Source organism: Ursus maritimus, unplaced genomic scaffold, assembly GCF_017311325.1.
Source record: "Ursus maritimus isolate PB19 unplaced genomic scaffold, ASM1731132v1 scaffold_15, whole genome shotgun sequence".
NCBI lineage: Eukaryota > Metazoa > Chordata > Mammalia > Carnivora > Ursidae > Ursus > Ursus maritimus.
The window spans coordinates 19,774,074-19,797,043 of NW_024423897.1; the positions used below are offsets into that span (position 1 = coordinate 19,774,074).

The 22,970-nt window shown below is 43.9% G+C and overlaps 1 protein-coding gene across 4 annotated transcripts in view; it reads right to left on the bottom strand.

Annotated features, from left to right (window-relative positions):
• Positions 1-22,970, bottom strand: part of GRIA1 (glutamate ionotropic receptor AMPA type subunit 1) — a 294,487-nt gene that overhangs the window by 27,207 nt on the left and 244,310 nt on the right. For all 4 annotated transcript variants that reach the window (XM_008692470.1, XM_040630384.1, XM_008692468.1 and 1 more), the window contains 2 exons: positions 14,685-14,883; positions 9,601-9,848 (listed from right to left, as the gene is read on the bottom strand). In XM_008692470.1, the coding sequence (XP_008690692.1) occupies positions 9,601-9,848; positions 14,685-14,883 (447 nt within the window). The remainder of the gene's footprint in view (positions 1-9,600; positions 9,849-14,684; positions 14,884-22,970) is intronic.

Consider the following 22,970-nt stretch of genomic DNA (forward strand, 5'->3'; position numbering starts at 1 on the left):
GGGGGGGGGAGGCTCATGCCTTAACATCCCTAGGGGACTGGATGCACGCGCATGCCCAGCACACAGCAGGTGTAGAAAGAATGACATGTCCTCCCTCTTTATGTCTGTAGTACGATTAGTCTAAAATGGTCAGCTTTTCGTTGTTGAAAGGAGTCAAAAAGCACTACAGAGTTTCCAGAAGCATGAAAATCTTTGGAGGTGTTTTTGGTTCAGTCTGCCATGGGTCAGCAGGAAACCTTAGTTTGCACTGGATGTGCCCTTCTCCATGTCTAGATATGGGGCAATGACACCAACTGGTGGTAGGGCCCCGACCCTGGGGAGAGAAGGATAAGTGTGCCTCCTATGCAAACAGTGTGGAGGGGAGGCCGGGGCTTTCAAGGGAACTCAGGCCACGTGACAGTGAGCCACTTCTCTTTCTGGGGCTGTAGCTTCCTGACTCGCGTATTGCTTGGGTAGGACTGAGTGCAATTGTGAGCATGTGTGTTGGGGGAGAGGCTGTCAATGATCTTTATCCTCTGAATAATCATTTCTTCCTCACAGTTTCTGTCCTTATATCCATTTTTGTTTTTTTCCCCTAATGGCTGAGAAGAGGTCCTGAAATCAGGCTGCCTGGGTTGAAAATCCAGCTTTCCAATTTCCATGCCAGGTAATCCCGGGCAAGTTCCATAACCTCTCCATGCCTCAGTTTCCCAAACTATACAATCAAGGTGAACACAATAGTACCTTCACAGGATTGTTAGGATTACATAAATTAATGCACATCAAATATTTCGTAGAGGCTCCTGGGATGAGTCAGTGCCAATAAATGTTAACAATGAGTCTTACCATCACCACTAAATGCTAAATCAAGCCCTTGACCCCCCCCCCCGCCCCTCCCAGCCTGGACTTTTGCACTGGGCTGCCTTACCGGTCTCCTAGGAGGATTTCTTGGTTCGCTCTATAATCCATCCCACGTGTCCTGACCTGAGAAGCTTCTGTATTGATGCAGCGCTCCTTTGGCCGACCTCCAGTCTCTATTCTCTCTCTCTCTCTCTCTCTCTCTCTCACACACACACACACACACACACACTTTCTCTGCCTCTCTCCTTCTCCTTGTCCCTCCCTCCCTTTTTATCCCCCATTCCCTCCCTCTTTTCCTTTGTCTCCAGCTCTTCTGAGGATGTAGGCAAATCCAGCCTCTCTGCTCAGAGAGCTTGGTCTCTGATCAGGCCTGACCTGGGTCACAGAGTTCATGGGGTTACCATGACAACAAGCATCCATGGCTACCCATCAGGAGGCAAGGACCAATTGAAAGGGCCTGTCATTTCCCTGGGACATACTGTATTTATTCTCAGCAGCAGGCCCTGCACAGTACTATACTATGGGAGGAGGGTGGGAGGGAGGGAGAAAAAGAAATATCAGGGTTTTACTTTTTTAGCGTGTTCTCTGTGGGGGAGGACCACAAATTGTTCTCAGACAGAGACATTTTATTTCTAATGCAGTCAGTGCTGGGGGGTGAGGCTGGTGTTCATGTGCATTTTTGATGAACACAGTGTGTTTCACAAAGAAGGAAAAATGAGTTATCTGGTTCACAAGTGACTTTTTGGTAGGTCTAATGGGAGGAGAAGAGGGGTGGAGAATTAACGTTAATGAGTACCCTCTGTGACAAGCACTTTGTGCTATTTCATCAAAACTCAGAGCAACTGCAATGAATTACTATTATTCCATTTTTACAGAAAAGAAAACAGAGGCTCATAGAGTTATAATGACTTACCAACTGAGGTCAACCTGCAGGTAAAGTAATGGCCCTTGAACCTGAATGAAGGTTGCTCGACTCTAAGGATCATGGGTTGGACACCATTCAGTGCAGTTTCCCTGTTACGCTCCCATCATATTAACCTTCCTTCTCTTTCTAAGCTGCCGTCTCCTCAGACCTTGTCCATCTCTCTTCTCTGGCCTCTAGCTCTGTTTCTCAAAACAGACTGCTGTCTACCTATCACAGAATTGCCCAGGGGACTTGTTAAAATGGCCCATTCCTGGATCCCACCCTGGACCTGCAGAATCAGAAATCTCAGGAATGAGAGTCTAGAAAGGAACACTTTTAAGTAGCTTCCCTAAATAATGTGACACATAGTGAAGATGGGGGAATGGTTCTTTAGAGCAACAGGACCAACACCGCACAAAACAACACTTGCTTATTTGTTTCCCAATTACATTCTGGGTCACTGTGATTCTCTGAAAGCGAATTCTCTTGATGGCCTCTATAACACTCAGATCAGCATTAGGAAAAAAAGGGGTGTTTAAGAAAGATCCTCTGAACCAACCTGAGGATGAATTATGTCACGAGGTCCCAACATGGAGGTGGACAACCAGGAGACCCTCAATCCCTGCAAGTGGGCATGCTCCCTACGAAACCTTGTGATATCTCTTTCTGAGTCATGGCCTCAACCTCCCTCCTTCAGCCGTATGCCAATACAGACAAGCAGTTCTTAGTAGATATTTCCCGGAACAGGGTTGTGTAAAGGAGAAAAATATATTCAGTCGAAATACCAGTGTGACTAAAATGTTACTGAGCAATTCTGAACTTAAGTCTGATTATGGAAACCATTGGGGTGCCTGGCTGGCTCAGTTGGCTGAATGTCCGACTCTTGATTTCAGCTCAGGTCTTGATCTCAGGGCCCAGTAGTCTGGGCATGGAGCCTACTTTAAAACACAAACAACAACAAAAACACCAGATACAGGCAAGATAGAGTCAGTGCAACAGGGACAGAGAACAGTGATTGGGAGCCTCTTGCTGCAGCCCTCCCAGGAATGCCTTTCTGAACCTTCAAGGCACCTCGGAGGTGAAAGTGAGGAGGCAGCAATAAGTCTGTGTGGCAGGCAAACCCCATATCTGCCCACTTTCTGTCCTTGCCAGAATCAGTTTGTACCTGGTCAGGCCTTAAAGAGCACAGAATTCTCAGAAAGTGGAGACTTCCAAGCCTTCAAGTAGAGGTTATGTCTGATGAAGAACATAGAGTCTACCATGTCTTCCATCTGTTTCCAACCTGTTATGATCTGTGACCACATTCATTTCCTCTTATCAGAATGACCACAGCAGCTTTCTAAATGACCTCTCTGCCTGTGATCCACCTCTCTCTGATTCACATTGCAAATACTGCCAGTATAATCTTTGGGAGCCTGGGTCCATGATCCCTCCACATCAATGGCCTTTAATGGCCCCTCCTGACATTGAATAAAAAATACAGAGACATTTGAAATCCTTCACAGTTTGACCACAACCATCTGCTCCTACTTATTAATGCATCTCTAGTTAAAGTGAACCCTTTGTTTTTCCTAAAGTAAGCCCTATGTTTTCTCACCTCTGCTCATTTTATCCGCTCCCTCTGAAGCACCTGATCCCCACTTCTTACTATCCCAATTTCTTCAGGTCCTATGTTGAATGCTACCTCTGCCACAAAACCTTTGCAAATCCCTCCATTCTAATGTTGATTCTCCTCCTTTTGGGTGTCACTGACTTCTATGACACTGGGTAGAATGACAGGCACCTGTGTAATTCTGCTCATGAGCTAATGTGGTTATGCATAGTTTAGGGGATGGGACTGCCTCTTTCTCACTGCTACTCCCTGAAGCATGCACACAGGGCCTTGTGTGGAGGAGATATTCAGAAAGCAATCTGTGAAGCTGAATGGAAAACACAGGAACTGGGTCTCAGACCCTTCTGGATGCCCATCCATCATCCACTAAGCTGTAGGAGGGAGCTCCTGTCCCCCTGGCCCATACATCTGGCATGGACAAGACACATGACAGAAGACAAACATGTCATAATCACAGAGACCAGAAAAGACTCCATAGTAACCATGGTCAAAGTTAAAGACCAGACTTTGACCAATGTCCTGATTATATAACTCAGCAAATCCGTCAAATTCCTGGTAAATGGCTTGTGAAGGAGAATCATTAGTTGAGATTTTAACTTAGGCCAATCTGGTGTGACTTCCTTCTTGGGTTGGTAAAACATGGGCCATGCCCCCCTTACAGAGGAAATTTGAACACATGGTCTCTAACTGAAGGAAGTGTTCATCATAATAAAGAAAAGAGACTTCAGTTTGGACCAGAAAATACATTTAGTTGGCAATAAAAAGGCCCAATAGATCATAATTAGTTGATTTACCAGTTGCCTTTCCCTGGTGACTGTCATTGGCTGAGCAGGTCTTTATCCATAACCTAAGGGCTTTGGAAACATAATTCAGCCCCTTACCCAACCCCAAACATGCAGTGACAGCCAACAAACAGCATCTGTTTCAAAGAAACACCACCTGTCCAAATGGAAAATCAAGCATTGAACTACTTCGCTTCATCAGAGTATTTGTTTCCAGAGCAGAAGAGACAAAAACACCATTCTGTCACTAACACAGCCTTTTAACACTGTAGGGACCATGGTCTGGCTTTTGCCAAGTAGACTTGGCAAGTTTTAGAGGAACAGTTGGACCTTAGATATCAGTTCTCTGACCTTCTGAGGCAGAGCTGGGTGATCTGCCTTGGAGGAACTTGGAGTTTTTTCCAAGCAGGCTGGAAGGGGCTGAATGCCCTGTAGGTACGGTGAGGTCTGGCCTTATGGAGAACAAGTGATGGAGAAAGCTGCCAGGGAAGTCCTTTTTGATGCAGGCATAGGCACGGAACCTGGAGCACATCTGTGAGGGCTATAGAAGCCCCACTTTTACAGGTCAGAAGGGAAGTCTGTGGCAATGCCTGGGGTGTGCTGAAGCCGCTTTCTGTAGACTTCTGCAGAGCTCGCAGCTTTGTGAGCGGCTGAACAGTGTTTTAAAAAAGGATTTGCTGTAATTCTAAATAATCTGAATTAAAATTGATTTCTGCTGCCATATTACCTTGAGCACAGATAAGCTCCTTTTAAACGGGCACCAGAGGAAACAGTAAACAGGTACTGCCTCTTACTGGTTCCTCACTTTCCACCTCTGTCATGCAGAATGTGTTCCTGGGATCAAATCAGTGGATTGAAGACTTCTGGAGCAGTCACGCAGGTCTGTGTGACATTGGGTGGCCATGACTCTTTGGTATTTGACCATGCCTTGGGGAAATGGCACCCTTTGGGACATGTGAGGCCAAGATATGATGGAACCCTGGGGCGCCTGGGTGGCACAGCGGTTAAGCGTCTGCCTTCGGCTCAGGGCATGATCCGGGCGTTATGGGATTGAGCCCCACATCAGGCTCCTCGGCTATGAGCCTGCTTCTTCCTCTCCCACTCCCCCTGCTTGTGTTCCCTCTCTTGCTGGCTGTCTCTATCTCTATCGAATAAATAAATAAAATCTTAAAAAAAAAAAAAAAGATATGATGGAACCCTGGCTGGAGAGAGAGAGAGAGAGAGAGAGAGTGTGTGTGTGTGTGTGTGTGTGTACACGTGTGCGCACGCGCTCATATTTTCTGTAACCATTTTGCAATTCTATGTTTCATGGAATGCTACACTATTGGTTGCTAGGATGATTCACTTTTATGCAGAGATGAGAGGGAGAATCCCATAGAGGGAAAAGGGATTTTCCTAGGTCAGAAACTCATGATCCTGTTAGGCTGAACCTTACCCTTCTGGTTTTGAGTCAGGAAACCCCATGGCTATCATAAAAGTTGCCACTGGAGAGAATGGAGCACTGGGAGAGAGCTGGGTGCACGTGGCCATCAGCTGGGTGTTCTTGACTTGCATTCTACACCATCAGTGATCTATATCTGGAATATGTTCCTTTTCATTTCTCTTTCCCTTTCTCTTGCTTTCTCAAAATCAGTAAATAGTTTGTTATGTCTTATGGAGATGTAAACAACAGAGTTAGGGTTTTCTTTATTACAGAGTTGAATTATTTTCAACATTTATCCCCAAAGAAACTTTGGGTATGCAAAACTCATTAAAGCATTGTTTCTGCTCAAAGAAGTGGTATTTGGCGCATTAAAATGACCATCCGCTATCACCTTTCATCTTCACAGTAATGAGTGGATGCTCTGGGCTGCAAATGTCTGTTTTCTAGCTTTTCTGAGTTGTTGGCTATTGCTTGACCCAAGAGAATAGGTACTGAGAACCTGGCATAAGTCCAGTCTCCTGCCTTTAATGATGCTGTCAGTCATAAAGCCCAGTGAAGCATTAGAGTAAGTCACAGGCATGGGCTCTGGATTCAGAGTATCTGACCTTGAAATCTGGCTACTTTCTTATTAGTTGTGTCAAACTGGTCAGCTAACTTACATCTGTGCCTCCATTTCCCCATCTGTATAATGAGGATAATGGTACTTCATAGGTATAAGGTTTATATGAGATAATGCATATACCATACCATGTAGCATGGAGTAGGCATTCACTCAATGGTAGATTTTATTATAGTGGAAAGTCAGTTGAGTGCCAGATGACCTGAGCTTTAGGTTCATGTCACTCAAACATCTAATATTTTCTGAGTTTGTCACCTTGTTCTAGGCACCTGTATGTGGGATGGGGTGGCATAAGTACTCTATTGATTAGACAAATCATGTCACCTCTCTGTTTCTTATTTTCTTAACTTTGTATACAACGATTTCTATCAAATAATATCCTTGACTCATAAAGCCTTCAGTAAATTGTAATATTTTAGCATCATTGATGTTCCCAGACCTGTAAGAGCTCATTTTCTACCCTGGGCCTTTCTAGGGTAGTGTTGTATAAGTTTACGAGATAAAAGTCTCTTCCTTGCCAAACACTCTCCTCTGGATCCCCTTTGAACTTTGTCTAGACTTGAAGAGAGACTCTTTTAAGTTGTTCCAGGCAAAAATGCATGATCGATAAATACCAGGCCATTTGGTTTCCCTTCATTAGGTACATTCAGTTATGTCTGCACTCCTACAGATACCTTTGTTTCTTAATTTTCAGACAATTACTTAAATAAAAGACTTCTTGGTATCAAACATTTGTATATTAATCCACTGAATGATGTCTATTCTTTATTCATACTTTCTGAATTGTATAAGCTTATTTAAAATTTTCACATGGAGATTTGTAATTAGAATTCATCCATAGTTTTTTATCTTTTTGTTTTTTATGTGAAAATGGATTAAATTAGGTTTGCAGGATTACCTAAAAAAAATTCTCCAATGTATTTTCATTATTGTTCAAATAAAGACACAAATTCTTTATAAAATCCTTCCATATGTCATTCTCCAATCTCAACCTTTTCTCTTTTTTATTACCTATGTTCTGGGAGCACTTAGCTTCTTTTAGTTCATCTGTATACCATGATTCCTTACCTTAGAGTCTTTGCACATGCTGTTCCCTCTGCTTGGACTGCTTGTCTCTTCTACTCCCCTCACTTTACCTTGTTAACTCTTACTAATCTGTCAGATCTCAGCTTGAGAAAAAAGCATTCTTGGAAAAGCCTCCTTGGCCATGTCCTACCCATCCTGCACACCAGATTAGACCCTGTTATCTCTAGCTACATTTGAAATTTTCTTTGTCTTTATAGTTCTGCAGTTTCAATGAATCAGTTGCTGATTTTCATCTGCTTGGGACACATAACTTTTGAATCTGGATATGAATATTTTCCATAAATACTGGAAAGTTCCCTTTAAGATACTGCCTCTACTCCATCCTCTCTTGTCTCTAGGACTCACAAAAGATACACCTGGGATTTTGATTTCTCTTTCAGGTCTCTTAACTTCTTTGTCATGGCTTCTATCTTTTTATGTCTTTGTGTGATATTCTGGGGAATTATAGCCATTGTTTCCCCCCATGTAATAATTTTCTCTTCCACTTTGACTAATTTGTTGTTTAACCCTTCCATTGAGATTTCATTACTTCTCTAAATTCTAATTGGTATTTTTCTAAATATGTCTAGTCCCTTATGATTACTGTCTTTTTCTTTTAAAAATGTTTTTCATTAGTTTTATGTCTTTAGATGTACTTCTTATTCTTGCTCACGTAGATTGTCACATAATTTATGACTTTGCCCTACTTAGGGCACTCCCTGAATAGTCAGCTTATGCATTTCACTCTGGTTTTGATGTCCTTTTCCTGTTTTGGCCTAGGGATTTCCTAACTTAAATTTAAAAGGCTATTTGTTATAACTTTATCCTGTATATCTAGGTTTTGTAGTGGGAGTTTTGTTCTGCTGTATTGGTGGAAGTAGGTGTCCTCTAGGTCCCCTTTTGTCAATGATCACAGAACCTGTCATAGTTGTCATGAACCATCAAACAATCACCTGTTGAATGACTGTTTTCCCTGCAAGAATGTAGTTCCATAGGGATAAGAGACTATGTCTGTCTTGTTCAAAATTGTAGCTCCAGGTCTGAGCCTAGTGCCTAGAACCTCGCAGTGCTCAATATTACTGAAATTAATGCAAGATATGGAGACAGAGGTGGTCCTGGATATCAAGATGGGTTAGGAACCCCTCTCCATCCTTTTGCAAACTTTCTAAACACTTCTCACCTTTCCTTGAACGCTATCCTTCCCTAAAATGATTTAATCCCTCTGTAAGTTGACATAATGTTTTATAGGTTACTTCATACTGTGCTGTTTTCAATTACCTTCTATATAGATTATCCCATTTGGACTCACAGTCACCTTGGACCTAGGAAGGGCTGGGATGAGTAACCTCTCTTTACAGGTGAGGAAACTGAGGGTTGGGGAGATGATATGCCTTACCTTTGGTAAGACAGTCAGTAGTAAATCCCAGAATTAAATCTACATCTCTTGACCCCCCACATCTATACACAGGACTCTACCTTAGCTGTTTGGAATGAATATCAGAGCTTCTTTATGTGAGAGTAAAGTCGACTTTGCTTCTTTACTGAATTACCTGTTTCTTGCTAAAGAAATCAGTATCTGGGGGGCTCCTGGGTGGCTCAGTCCATTAAGTGTCCAACTCTTGGTCTCAGCTCAGGTCATGACCTCAGGGTAGTGAGACAGCCCCACACAGGGCTCCATGCTCAGGGCAGGGTCTGCTTGAGATTCTCTCTCCCTCTGCCCCTCCCCCACTGTGTACGCATACACACACACTCTCTCTCTCAAATAAATAAATACATAAAATCTAAAATAAGTAAGTAAGTAAATAAATAAATAAATAAACAAATAAATCAGTATCTGGCAAAGAACAGGTGCTGCCATTCATTTGGTATTATTTTGGTTGCCATAGCCAGAGCCTTTAGGACTCAAGCTACTTGATTTTTCATTTGGACAATGTGTTTGTTTCTTTTGAGACAAACATTACAAACCACCTTCTCTCAAAGAATTCAGGTTGCTGGAGAACTCTGTTCATAGCCTAGTTGGATATGGGAGTGTTTGGTAAAGGATGGTGTGTTACAGATCACATGACACAAACACAAGTTTCATTGATGTTTAACACACTTGGAGGGGTAAGGCAAGGTGTGGGGAAGAACACATGGGCAGCGACAGTCATAGCAAGCTGAGGCCCCCAGGTCAATTTCCAACCTCAGGGCTGAAGATCTCGGGTGACTGGAATCTTCCAGGCCCACAGTTGTCCAAGAAGAGCCCCCTTGACAGCTTGCATTGTGGCACTGGAGCCATGTGGCAGACACAGCAGCTTCATTCCTGAGGTAGGGAGGGGAGAGGGAGTACCAAGGAAGCAAATCTTGGCTACTTACCTCAGGGCGGACCCCTTGGGCGTTGCAATGCCATAGCCTTTGGAATCCAAGTTACCTCCCACCTTCATGGTGTCACAGGGTTTCCGCTGCTCAATGTACTCATTCATGGTAGATTCCAGAAGGTAGGCGTATTTGCCTTTGGATTTCCTCACTCGGATCATTCCCTCCTCTGTGGTCCTCACAAAAACTGACGGCTCTGCTGACTTCATGTATGTCCACATCTTCTCAAACACTGCAATTTTAGACCTCTGGCAGGGGACAGGAACAAAGCTGGAATTAAGTGCTGGCTGTGCTTGGAACTGAGGTCGGCACACACACTAATGAAGAGCTGAGTGTAGCTTGATCACACATTCATGAGCAAGATTAGCTCAGGAAGAAACAAATTATGAGTGATTGCAAAATAAGAGGCTCTAATTAGTACCAGTAGGTTCCAAAGTACAAATATCTTGCAAATACAGAATGAACAGAATAGCTCAGAATCTTTTAATTACTGCTGAATTATATTCTCCTTCTATTTGGGAAGAGTGAAGAAATGGGGCCCTGTTGATCTTCTAAAGACATTATAGAACCTATCTATTGTTCAAGAAGGCCATGCTTATACTGCTCAGAAGTGGAGAGCCAAATATCAGTGGAATCTGATTTCATTATTGGAGGACAACACTGAGGAATTTCTCGATCATGAGTCATATTACAAGACAGACCTCAGAATGTAAATTGTTGTCTGATAAAGCTAATAACTGGAGACCTAATATTGTAGCCTGTTTACATTTCAAAAACCTCTAAATCTAGCCAAACTCTTTTCCTCCCTCCCTCCTGAACTAATTTTGAAGCTTCCCTTCTTTTGGGACTTTGCCTAGGCTGTTTACTTGACTGGATACACTTGTTCTCTCCAGCCACATCCTACTAGTCATTTCACAGACCAGAACAAATCCTATGTATTCTAAGACCACTTCAGTTTCAAGGATAATAGTTCACAAGCTCTAGTGGGCACCACAATCATGTGCAGAAATTGTAAATATTAAGATGTCCCTCCTCTAAACCTAGAGATTGTGACTCAGCAGGTCTGGGGTGGAGCCCAGAAAAAAATCTTTTTCAGAAGTTCCCCAGGTGATTCTGATCTGTATGGCCTCTGTGGCTCTCACTTGTGAGGGCTGGTATTCCTCTAGGACACACTGTGCTGGTACTCACTGGACCGTCAGGCTAGACTGCCAAGATTGGGAGGCCCCTTGCTGTGCATAGGTCTCAAGTATATGGATGCTACCTGAGGGAGGGGAGACATCTTCCCTCCTGTGAATCCTTCACAGACTTTACCCTTGCACACAGTAGGCCCTTAGTCAAGGCCCACAACCCAGGACCACAAGTCATCCCGCTCATCTAACATGCTCTTTCTAAAGAGCACCCTTTCCCCAAAGGGTAGGCCTATTTTAGGGCTATTGGAGTCTGGCTTTGTAAATGGACAAGTGTTAACCACACATAAGGGGCTATTTTTTTTTTTTTTAAAGATAGCACTGGAGTCATGCAACTCATGTAATCTAGTGGTTAATACACAGATTGCAGATTCATTTAGTATAAAATGACCATATCCACAATGTGTCATTTTTCTTTGCACACAGATAAGAGGTTTATTTCTTTGATATCAATATCAAGTGTTGGCAAAATACTGGTAGACATTGTTTGAGCCAATTGATCTATAGAGATATTTGGGCTAGAAAAATTCTGGTCTCAAGGAAAAGTTAATGGCAATAGTTACTGAGAATTTCAGGGAGGCATTTGGTAGAGTCTATAATTAGATCAATGAAATGATGTGCTTAACAGTTTGGTTAACTATCTGGAAAGGCCACTGGACTGGGAGTGAGGAGGCTGGGTTCTAGTCTTTCCCCATCTGTTCCATGAGGAGTTGGGGCACGGGGACCTTTGAGTCCCTTGTGGGCTTGAAATACCTGATTCTTTACATGAAGATAAACCATTCCATGTGAGGGAAAAGAAAGAAAGGAGAAAAGCGAGGGAGAATTTCAAAGTTAGGGCAGGAAATATCCAGAACCAGTCAGAGCATCTATAATGTATGTCATATTCTCTCACAGGAAACAGAGAAATGTATAAATTCAGTTGTGACCAGATTTGCAGATGATCTTTCAGGCAGAAACCCAACAAAACACACAGCGGGGCAATGGCAAGATGCAATTTGACCTGACAGGATGGCCACGGCAGGGAATGGGGCTGCTGACAGGCAGAGCTGAGGAGCCCTCTGGGCAACAGTATGCAGAAAATTAATATGTCCTTTCAGCCTCACCCCAGTGCCCCAAACGCCAGGGCTGTGCTCATAGCCGCTCAGAGCAGGCTATCAGGAAAATCTCACCTCCAGGGATGCGAAGGCAGCATGAGTGGCAGGAAAGATTGGAAGCATACTTGGGGTATTTGTTCTTGGATCTCCCCTATCATCTGCAGCTCTCACAGCCCTTCACACATCTTAATTAAACTGTCGATGGAGGATTAAGTGACTCTGGGTTGGGGCTGCCAAGAAGCTCTGGGCTGCCATGGGGACTAGAAGCCAGACTTTTTTCAGAGACTAGGATAGAAGAATACTTGTTTCACCATTCCCTCTTTCTGCCTTATGGGGATGGTGGGTGATCTTGTCTCATAGTAGGTGTTCCATAAGTGGTACGATTACTATTAATAGTTATGCCCTTTCTTTGGGTTTTACTTTAGGATAAGAATGCCCAATACATGGCTTGCTTGAGACCAGTTTCCCTTCCTATATATGTAACAGCTATCGATACTAGTCAAGGAATTCTTTCACACTGTGCCCTCAGAGTCACCTCTCAACATAGAACTCTAGGCAAACACTGATGATTAATCAGAGTTAGCACATGAACTATAACCTACTGTCATCAACACAGTACACCTGGTGAGTGAACAGAGCTTGCACAATACACACTGTCTTGTTTCTAGATGCCTAACAGTGTGCTCTGGACAAGAAATAGAAATATGTCAATCGACATAGTTATTAACAGAGAACTTTGAAGTCATAAGTCCTAGCCGTGCCTCTAAGTAGCTAGGGCATCCCATTTTCTCCCCCAGGCCTCAGTTTCCCCACCTATAAAAGGAAAATATTAGACTAGATTTGTCCATGGGTCCATCTAATAACCTGAGTAATCTTTAAAAAAAAAATCAGTTAATGACACCACCTCACTAGGACAGTGTGGTTCAGCGGTAAGAATGCTTGGGCTGAAATGAGGGAACAGATTTTGTGTTCGTCCTTGACACTTGTATTATGATTCCCTGAATTCCAATTTCTTGTCCACAAAATGGACATATAACTGCTGTTTTGCCATAGGTCACAGGGGGAACATAAATGAGACCATGGATGGGAAAGTGCTTTGGGGATGGTGATGTGCTCAGATACTGGGGTATGGGGTATGGGGCATGGGTATGTAATGGTTAAGTGAACTGGCTATTCCCCAACTTCATCAGCAGGCCTGGGACATAGGACCGGCTACATGGACAAATATCAGACATCTCCTTCACATTTTGGTTGCAGGCTAAAAATGCCAGAGAATTATGATGAGATTACAGGAGGTTTTTCTACTGGCTGGTTGGGTAAGCTTAAGCAAGTCATGTTGCTCCCTAAAATGACAGACTCTGACCATGTGACCTCCAAGTTACCTTCTTGCTCCAACATATTGAAAGTGGATGATTTTAGCCTTGGAGACTGGATCAGTGATTGTTCAGACTTTGGTCCCCTTCCTGCCTGTCATACAGAGCACAGAGCCCACGATCAAGAAATTGAGCATATCACTCTGTGGGTTCACCCTGAGTCAGGGGTTTGCCCCATGAAGTTGCAGTGAGAACCTGGCAGGTCTGCCCAGGATCCCTATCCCTTGCCTGAAGCAAGATAGAAGCTTGCTGTCTATTCTCCTTCTGCTACTTAATAGCTGTGTGACCTCAGGCAATTACTTTTACTTCTCTGAGCTTCATATAGGAAATGGGGACAACAAATTTCTAACTCCTCTCTAGCGAGAGGATTAAATGAGATAATCCATGCAGGGTGTGCTAGCACAGGACCTGATTCATAGTTAAGGGCTAGGTAAGCGGTAGCGATTGTTTATCATTTTTTCTTTCATCAAAACATGGTAACTCCATGAGCTACTTGTTCAACTTTTAGAATGAGCACGCCTAAGCTCCAGGGAACTACAAGTTTTTCTGTTTTGGGGCATTTGTTCAAGTTGTCCCCTTTGCCTGGAGTGTAATGAGCCAACCCAGGTCTGCCCTAGTTTCATGATGCCTAGAAATGTTTTCTCACATTCGTGGCTACAAATCCCTACCCCTCCATCAAAATGGCTCCCAAATGCCTAGACCCCACATTCCTAATGGGAAACAGAGCCTTGTGTCTTAGGTGCCTCATCTCTTTTAATCTTATAATGACGCCTTGAGGTAGATATTATTCTCCAGACTCTATAGATGAGGAAATGGTGTCAAAGAGGCTAAGGGCCAGAGAACAGGAACGGAGCCAGGTTCTGGGCCTCGGTCCGGCTGACCCTAGGCTCCTAAGCTCTCTGCTCCTCTGCTTCACTTGCTGCCTCCAGTCACATGACATCTCCATCACCTCCACTCACACTTCACATTTTCTCTCTCCTGGCACTGTTAAATAGACCACCTGTTCCAGTATTTGTTTCCCATATACCATCTCCTTATTTATCAAGTCTTTAAGGAGGGGACATAAAGGGCAAAGGTCTGGACCTTGTGGCTAAGCTGATCCTAATCAATTACTAATTAGATTACAAGTATGTGTGGGAGCAGGAAAGGAACTGCATGTCATATCCTTTGCAGCCGTCAGAGAACTCGGCACAGTCTGGCATATGTAAGGGGTCTGGTTCAATGCAAGAGCTTTGAAATATCACAAATAGAGAAATGTAGATTTCTTTGGGATTTGTAGAAAGCTGAGAAATGCTCTGGTTTTCCCTGACTGGTACTGAGTGAAGCAGTTGTCCTGGTTGCCTATAATCACATGCTCCTTAATGAGGATATTTTAATGACAGTCGTGGTTCTCTTTTGTGAAGGTGCCTTAGGACAAGGGATGTGCCTACCCTGAAGAACTCCTTCGTGGACCCTGCTTCCAGGGTCCCATAAGCGATTTCCGTCTGCTTTGCTAGGTCCTCAGCACTCTCGATGGGAGACACCATCCTTTCCACGGTCAGGAAGGCAGCCAGGTTGGCTGTGTATGAGGAGATGATGATCAAGGTGAAGAACCACCAGACACCACCAACGATGCGGCCAGACAGGGACCTGCAGGCCAAAGGGAAGAGGTGTCAGAAGCATAGACATCAATTGCAGAAGGCTACGGGGAAGGGCCAAGGGTCAGCCTAAGCCCTGTCAGCAGAGCTGTCAAACCCTATTGCACCCTTCTCCTCGGTCAGCTAGATGTGAGAATTCATATGTCAGAGAGATTCTCGTTGGCATTTTGTTCCTTATCACAGATAAAGACCTGTGTGGTTGTTATTCTTCAGGGGTGATAAAACCCTACAGGCATATATTCATACCACTTTCACACATACATATACATCAATACACGTGCCAACAAAGACAGATATGTCAACACTCGTCCACAAAATGACACACATGTACAAACATCCTTTTAAATGCAGTTACATACACAGCAAATGTTTGTGCACATATATGAGTACAAACGCATTTACATACATGTTGTACACATTTGATCATGTTCAGAAATGTTTCCAGACTGCCTTCTCATTATTGTTCTTTTGGTCATCAAAGGGCACCCAAATAATGGACTAGAAGGAAGGGAAGGGAGAATGGATTGGAGACAGAATGAGAACAACTGTACTCTAGCCACTTTGAGGGAATGTCACTTTTGAGGGTAGGCACAGTGCTCCCCTCTACCACAGAGAAAGAGTTTGGCTGAAATAAAAGGCAAAGAATATTTTGTACTGGATCAAAATTGCAACTATGACAATAATAAATGAGGTGAGAAATTGATCCTTGATCTTCTTAGAGTCCTATTCTCTTATGCCCAACAATGAAGAGAAATAGGACTAGTCAAGCATTCTACTGTGATCTCTCAGATTTGGCTAGGAGATTTCCAATTCTAGAACATTTCCCAGAGATATTACAAAACGACGTCAATGTCATATGGGGTGATTTGATGTGGTCGACAGACAGGGCGTCGGATTATACCAAATCATATAGTGATAAAGTTATTTGCATTCTATTTCTCTTTCCATCCAGCTCAATTTGTTAAGGAAGCATCATCCTGGAGCTACTGTAACTTTACATCCTTTTTAACCTGTGGCTTGACAGCCTCAAGCTCAGAGCTTTCAGTAGATGACAGTGCTTAACTAAAACTTTATACTTAACAACCAAAGAAATCACCAATCCACCCATAAGTTTTACAGATAAAGAAACTTGAATCTCAAATCACACTGACCCAGGAGCAGAACCCAGGCCTGCCAGCTTGCTTGCTTGTTCCACACTGTTCTCAACCTATTGGTCGACCTGCGCTGTGTTATTCCCATGTTCCTGTGTGTTCCACTTTGTTTCCATTTCTGGGAGGCTCCTTTTTATTCTAGGTAGAGAATGCTCACTTCAAAAAATTCAACAAATATTTCTTATTGCTTGCTATATGGAAAATAATGTTCTTAGATGCTTCACATTAAAAGGGAAATAAGAGGAAATTTGTTCAAAGGAATGAGACCAAGAGTGGAGCAAAGCTGTATTATGTGAAGAATAGCTGCAGGAGGAGGGGACCAGAAGAAAAGACTCAGAGAGAGGTGTTCACTGAAGGACTGACATCAGGCTGGTACCATGAAACCTGATTTAGGAGCATTTGGCAGAAGTTTTAGGAAAACAAACACTAAATACAAAGAAGTGGTTATTTGATGCATAGGGTGGTGCAACAATGAGTTGGCTGTCCTGAGGGTGAGAGTGAGTTTCCCCATTTCTGAAGATGTTCAAGTGGTAGACCATTTACAGAGATGCTGTTTTTGGTGCTCACTCTTAGTCCCCCCAGGTGCAAAGTGCTGGGGACATAAGTCTACTTGAAGGGAGGGTTAAACATCACAAGGGGTCAGCCTTCTCTCATACTCCTCCCATCTCTTCCATCTCTGAGTTTCTGTGGTTTGAAATCATAAGTAGGTAGACAAGGCTGCATGGCTTTCGTAGGGCAGTCAAACAACATGAGACCCACAAAGGCAAAACTATTCTCCCCATGCCCCAAGACTAGAATACATCTGTACTCAAAATCGCACCAGTCTTCTGATAACTAATGCAGTGCTCTTTCTGCCTTAGGAGGTGTCACTAGCGGTGTTCCAGGGCTGTGATGAAGATGCTGCTCTTTTCCCAAGTCTGAGTGACCACGGTAGCATCTAAACTGGACTTCCCTCCAGGCAGCCCCTTGTCCTCCCATTCCTTTGCCTAATCAGCCCGAGCGATCTTTACAACAACATTAATTGTATCATGTTGCTTCTTTGTGCAAAATCCATGAAAGCCCTTCTCTTACACTTGGAATAAAATTCAGACTCATTGGTGACCCTCAAGGCCCGGTGTGGTCTGGTCCCTGCCTTGCTCTCCAGTGTCTCCACAACATGCTTTCTGTACTCTGGTCACATTGGGCTTTGCTTGGTCCTTCCTACTCAAAAGGCTCACACCCTTATCACATGCCACTCTTCCCTCTGATATTGCATCAGCCCTATTCATCCTTCAGACCCCACCCTACCCAGTACATTTGCAGCATTCCGACTGAAGAATCTCAGAGCCCCATACAGTTCACATTGCAGTTGAAATCTGATCTCTGTGTCATTGTTGACGGTCTGTTGTTCCCCTGGATCATAAGTTCCACTAGAGTAAAGAACCTTATAGCACCTAGCACAGAGCGGGCCTCAATAACAAGTGAACGCATGAATGTCACCTCTCTCATAACCTGTCAGTTCTAGTCACATTGGATTCTAGAGACGGGGCATATATTTTAGGGCTGGGAGAATCCAAACTTGCTCATAGCCCAGGACACCTGGAGCCATAGCCTCAAACCAAGTGTTCAGGGATGGCTACCTCCTTTTCCAACACGACTGAACTGAGAGACCTAGCTAAGGTATCCCAAGTTGGGGATTATCTGGTGAAACTCAAAGCCCTCCCAAGAAAGTTCCAAGCCAATGGCTTCTTCTTCCCTGTTCTCCTTTAATTAATATTTATCTGCTAGGTGTTGAGAGCAGCTTATCCTGCACACTATTCCCCACATCCCCACCTACTTAATAAAGATACCAAAGAAGGAGTCTATTGTTTAATAGCCAGTAAGTGTCATCTGTGGAATAACCAGAGGGTCAGGGGAAGAGGCTCCTCAAAATGTGACAAGATTCCAGTGCTTCATCTGCATTTGATCCACATGATAGGAACTTAAGTGCAAGGCTACGCCCTTCTTTAGTTCAGACCTGATACAGGCAAAGCTGGGCCTCTATCCAAGATCTCTGCATTTTCCCAGTTCCATACCACAAGTAGGGAACTGGAATTAATAGAGGCCATGACTGGGAATGAGTGTCTTTGCTCTTTCACTGACCAGCCCCATAACCTTGGCAAGCTGCCTGCCCAGGTGGGTCTCAGTCTTCTTCTCTGTGTAATGGGTGAGATTACCCCTTTTTCATGGTGAAAAAACAAAACTTTTAGTACTAGACTTAGTTGATTCTTTTCCTTTAACGGATATGCGCTATTGGAATTAAAACAGTAGAGGCAAAAGCACTTTGAAAAATGCTATTAAAACATGCGGCATTATTTTTGTATTATTCTGGTTGGGAGCTACCGGATAAATTCCTTAGTAGGGAAGGAACAGCTGTGATCTGGCCCTTGCAGGGATGCCTAGTCACCTGAATTTTGTTAGTCTTGTAACTTGGCACAACTCTTCCCCCAAAGTACCTAAGTGACTGAGGAATCCCTGTGTTCCTCTAGAATTGGTCAAAACTTCTATGGCTTGTTGGACTCTTTATCTTACTTGATCTATTTACAGTCCTGTGAAATGGATGGGACAGGGATGACTATCCCCATCTCACAGATGAAAGATCTACAGTTATGAGACATAAGGTGACTTAACCAGGGTCACGGAATGAGGCGCTGGCAAATGTGGGACTAGGAACCAGGACTTCATATTTCTTGTCCAGCACTCCACCCACTGCAGAACATTACTTCCCTCGCCAGATTCGGATTGATTTCTAGATGGGCATGGACTTCCTCCACCCATGATATCTCCCTGATGTTGGATCACAGCCTATACTCATTTCTGGTAAAGCTCAGTGGAACATTTGGGAGCTACAGAAAGCAGTCTGACTACCAGCATCTCCATAGAATTGGAAACCGCTTTGTATTTGTTTTCTGTCACTGCATAACAAGTCACTATAAACTTAGCGGCTTCTAAAAGCACTCATTCATTGTCTCATAGTTCTGTAGATCAGAAGTCTGGAGCAGGGTGTTTAGATTCTCTGCTGAGGCTTTCACCAGGCTGAAATCAAGGTGTTGGCCGGGGCTGTGGTTCTCATCTGGAGCTCGGTTGTTCAAGCTTACGGGTTGTTTGCAGGATTCATCTCCCTGTGATCATGGGACCAAGGTCATTGTTTCCTTGCTGGCTGTTATTGTTTCCTTGCTGTCTCCTCTACCGTCAGGCCAGTAATCATGTGGCAATCCCTCTTTCTCTGAACCTCTCTGACTTCCACGAGCTGGAGAAAATGGTTTCTTTTTTTTTTCTTTTTAATTTAAATTCAATTAGCCAACACATCGTACATGATTAGTTTCAGATTCAGTGTTCAGCAATTCATCAGTTGAATAAAACACCCAGTGCTCATCACATCACTGCCCTCCTTTGTTTCTAAAGGGCTCATCTGTTTGGGTCAGGCCCACCTGGAAAAATCTCTGTACCTTAAAGTCAGCTGAGTTGGGACTTCAGATTACATCTGTAAAATCTCTTCACAAGCAGTACCCAGGTTAGTGTTTGAAAGACCAACGGATAGGACTCTTTAGAAATGTGTACCATACTTCTTATCCATTCATTTTATAAGCACTGCTTGTATGGCAGGCACTGTTGGGCATCACAGAGATAAAAGTTAATACACCACAGTCTCTGCCTTCCATGGAGAAGATGGGAGGGCAGTGTAGCCTAGTGATTAAAACACAAGCTTTGGAGTCTGATACCCTGATTCTCTGCAAAGTGCTTCACATGGTGTTTGGAGCATAGTAAGTACTCAGTAGAGCATAGTAAGTACTCATAATCATCACCTTATGTTAATGTCATAAATGGTAATTATAGTACTACCTCAATTATGTGACAGGTAAGAAAGTAGCACTAAGGGGACACAGAAAGGCTTGATTATTACTCTGCTGGCAGGGGTCAGGGAGAGTTACCAGAGGAGGAGAATATTGTGCTAGGTTTTGGAGTATAAGTAGGAGACTGCCAAGCAGAATAGGTGTGGGGGTGGGAGAGGCTCAGTAGATAGAGGTAAATGGAGGAGGTAATGGGGGATTATCTCTTCTGTAAACTTCCCAATTATTGCCAGCAGGGCACTAAGCAACCCCTTCTGTTTCCCCCCCACACACATTCTCCTATTACAGTTCTTTTTCTTTTTTTTAAAGATTTTATTTATTTATTTGACTGAGAGAGAGACAGCCAGCGAGAGAGGGAACACAAGCAGGGGGTGTGGGAGAGGAAGAAGCAGGCTCCCAGCAGAGCAGGGAGCCTGATGCAGGGCTCGATCCCAGGACCCTGGGATCACGCCCTGAGCCGAAGGCAGACACTTAATGACTGAGCCACCCAGGCGCCCCTCTCCTATTACAGTTCTAAGCATACTGCTGTAATGATTTTTTTAAGACGTAGTTATGATTACTACTTATGGTATTATTGGTCAACAGAGATGGTGCTGGGTTGAACTCAATAGAACAGAGCACACAGAAATTGGGAGGGGCAGACTGGCTGAAGAGATGAAGAGATCAAAGTGACAGGGTTTGGTGATCCATGGCAGCAGGGGCATTGGGAGAGGACAATGTTCAGATGACAGTTCATGCCTACCTGGGTGAATGGATTCTGACACGCTCTTGATGCTGGCCATAAGCTGTCTCTTCTTGCAAATGATGTTTTTTCTTTTGTTAATAAGACACTATATTATTAAAGATGATGCTAATAGAGGATTGCTAGGCTCTGACTGGATCATTTTCTGGTTCTGACAGGTATTTCCTGTCCTGATCATGGATTAGGATTCGCTGTAGGCCTTTAATTGTTTCTAATCTCTTAGCTTGGATTTGTTGCTCTAGACGAGGGATAGGAAACTTTTTGTGTAACAGTCCAGGTAGTAAATATTTCAGGCTTTGAGGGCCTTATGTACTACTCATCGCTGTTGTGGTGTGAAGCAGCCACAGACAACTGTGAACACACACACACACACACACACACACGTGGCTGTATTCTAATAAAATTTTAATTACTAAAACACATGGAAGGCTGGATTTGGCCTGTGGGCCACATGTTGCTGCCTCCTGCCCTCAATCCTATTGTGAATGTCACAGACTTTTGCTCTAAGTTAATGTGCTACAGTAGTCAAGAAATATCTTGACATCTATGTAATTATTTGCACCTCCACATAAACACCCAAGTAAAATAATGGAATGATTCGTTTGACAATTATTTTTGTGCTATCCTCAGGGAGAAAGTAGAGGGCACTGGTCGAGAGAATGGACCCAGGGGTCAGACAAAGCAGGATGGAGTCCTGCCTCGTTACTTACTGGTTGTGTGACTTTGGGCAAGTCACTAAATCTCTCTGTGCCTGTTTCTTTACAAAATGAAGTAATAGTACGCCAGGCATTTTCAAGAATTAAAAAGGAAAATACAGATGGAGTGTGTAGCACAGTGCCTGGCCTGGTGTAAGCACTTCAGGATGGAGGTAATGCGGACGCTGTGAGGAGCAGTGGCCTGCCTGCAGGTGAGGGAGCAGACACCATGGCCAGGGACGTTCAGGAAAGCAGATCCTTGGGATACGGGGAATGTAAAGTTATTAAAAAGCAATCAACTTTTGATCCCATCAACCTACTCTCTAGGACCTCTCTGACAAGGAGCTGGATGTGGACATTCTTCTTTATTTCAAAAGCATTTTCTGTCATCCCCAAGAGAAGGGGATGGTAGGGACACCTCCTGCGTCCCTTCATTCAGCTGAGCTCAAGAGGTCACTAAACACAATCTATTTCCCTTTGTCATCCGCTTCAGATGGCTATTTTTAAAAAGTAATGAAAACATGGGGGTGAAGGCAGAAAGTCAGATGGCCTGCCTCTAAATTACTGGGAGAAAAAAAAGTCCATCTTGGCTAATTACTGAGCTGAGCTATGCTCAGAGAGAGGCTCACTTAGGATGATGCATCAAGGTTTCCAGACCAGGGTAAACGGCTCTGGCCACATGCAACAATTTTACTGACGAGGCCACTTCATCCAAGACACTGTGTCTGGGTGGCCAATCATCCATTTGTCACCAGCTGCAAATCACTCAGCACTTCCCTTGCACAGCAGGAGTGACTCATTTTAATTGCCCAGCTGCTGATCACTGTGTTCCAGATCCGCGGCAGGGGGATGGCCCTGGACTCCTGCGGTGAGTCCCAGGGGTGGGAACCTGGGGGTTAGACGCCATGCGCTAAGGAAAGCCCCGGTAGTCTGTGAGCTAGTATACTGTTTGCAGCACTTGCCGAGCTAGGTTTCAAAGAAGAGTGGTCTTATGTTCCTATTGTTTTCCATTTAGGTAGCCAGTAGTAGTGTGGCATGGGCACAGTTTGCAAAAGAATGGATGTAGATGAGTTCAGTCATCCCTAAAAATGTACTAATTCTTTGATTCCCTCTTGAAGCATCAGCTTCCACACCTGAAAATGGAGATAACGATCTCCATCTCACAGATGGTAAGAATTCCAGGAGTAAGTCGTGTCTTGCACTTAGCACAGACACAGCAGGGCTCAACACGTCACCTGTAATAATGCTGATGTTGAGGATTTCTTCTGGAAACACTCCTCTTAGCTTCTAGGCCCTTCCAACCCTCAGTCTCCTCCTCCCTTGCAGTTTGCTCACTCTGTTTTTTTTTTTTTTTCTGAGAGAGAGAGAACATGTATGCACACACACATGTGCACACAAGATGGGGGAGGCGCAGAGAGTGAAGGAGAAAGAGAATCTTAAGCAGGCTCCATGTTCAGCACGGAGCCCAAAGTGGGGCTCAATCTCATGACCCTGGAATTATGATCTGAGCCAAAATCAAGATTGGACACTTAACTGACTGAACCACTCAGGAGCCCCAAGGTTGTTCCTTCATAGTCTTTTTTGCTGGTTCTTCCTTTCTGCCCAGTCTCAAGCTCTTTCTG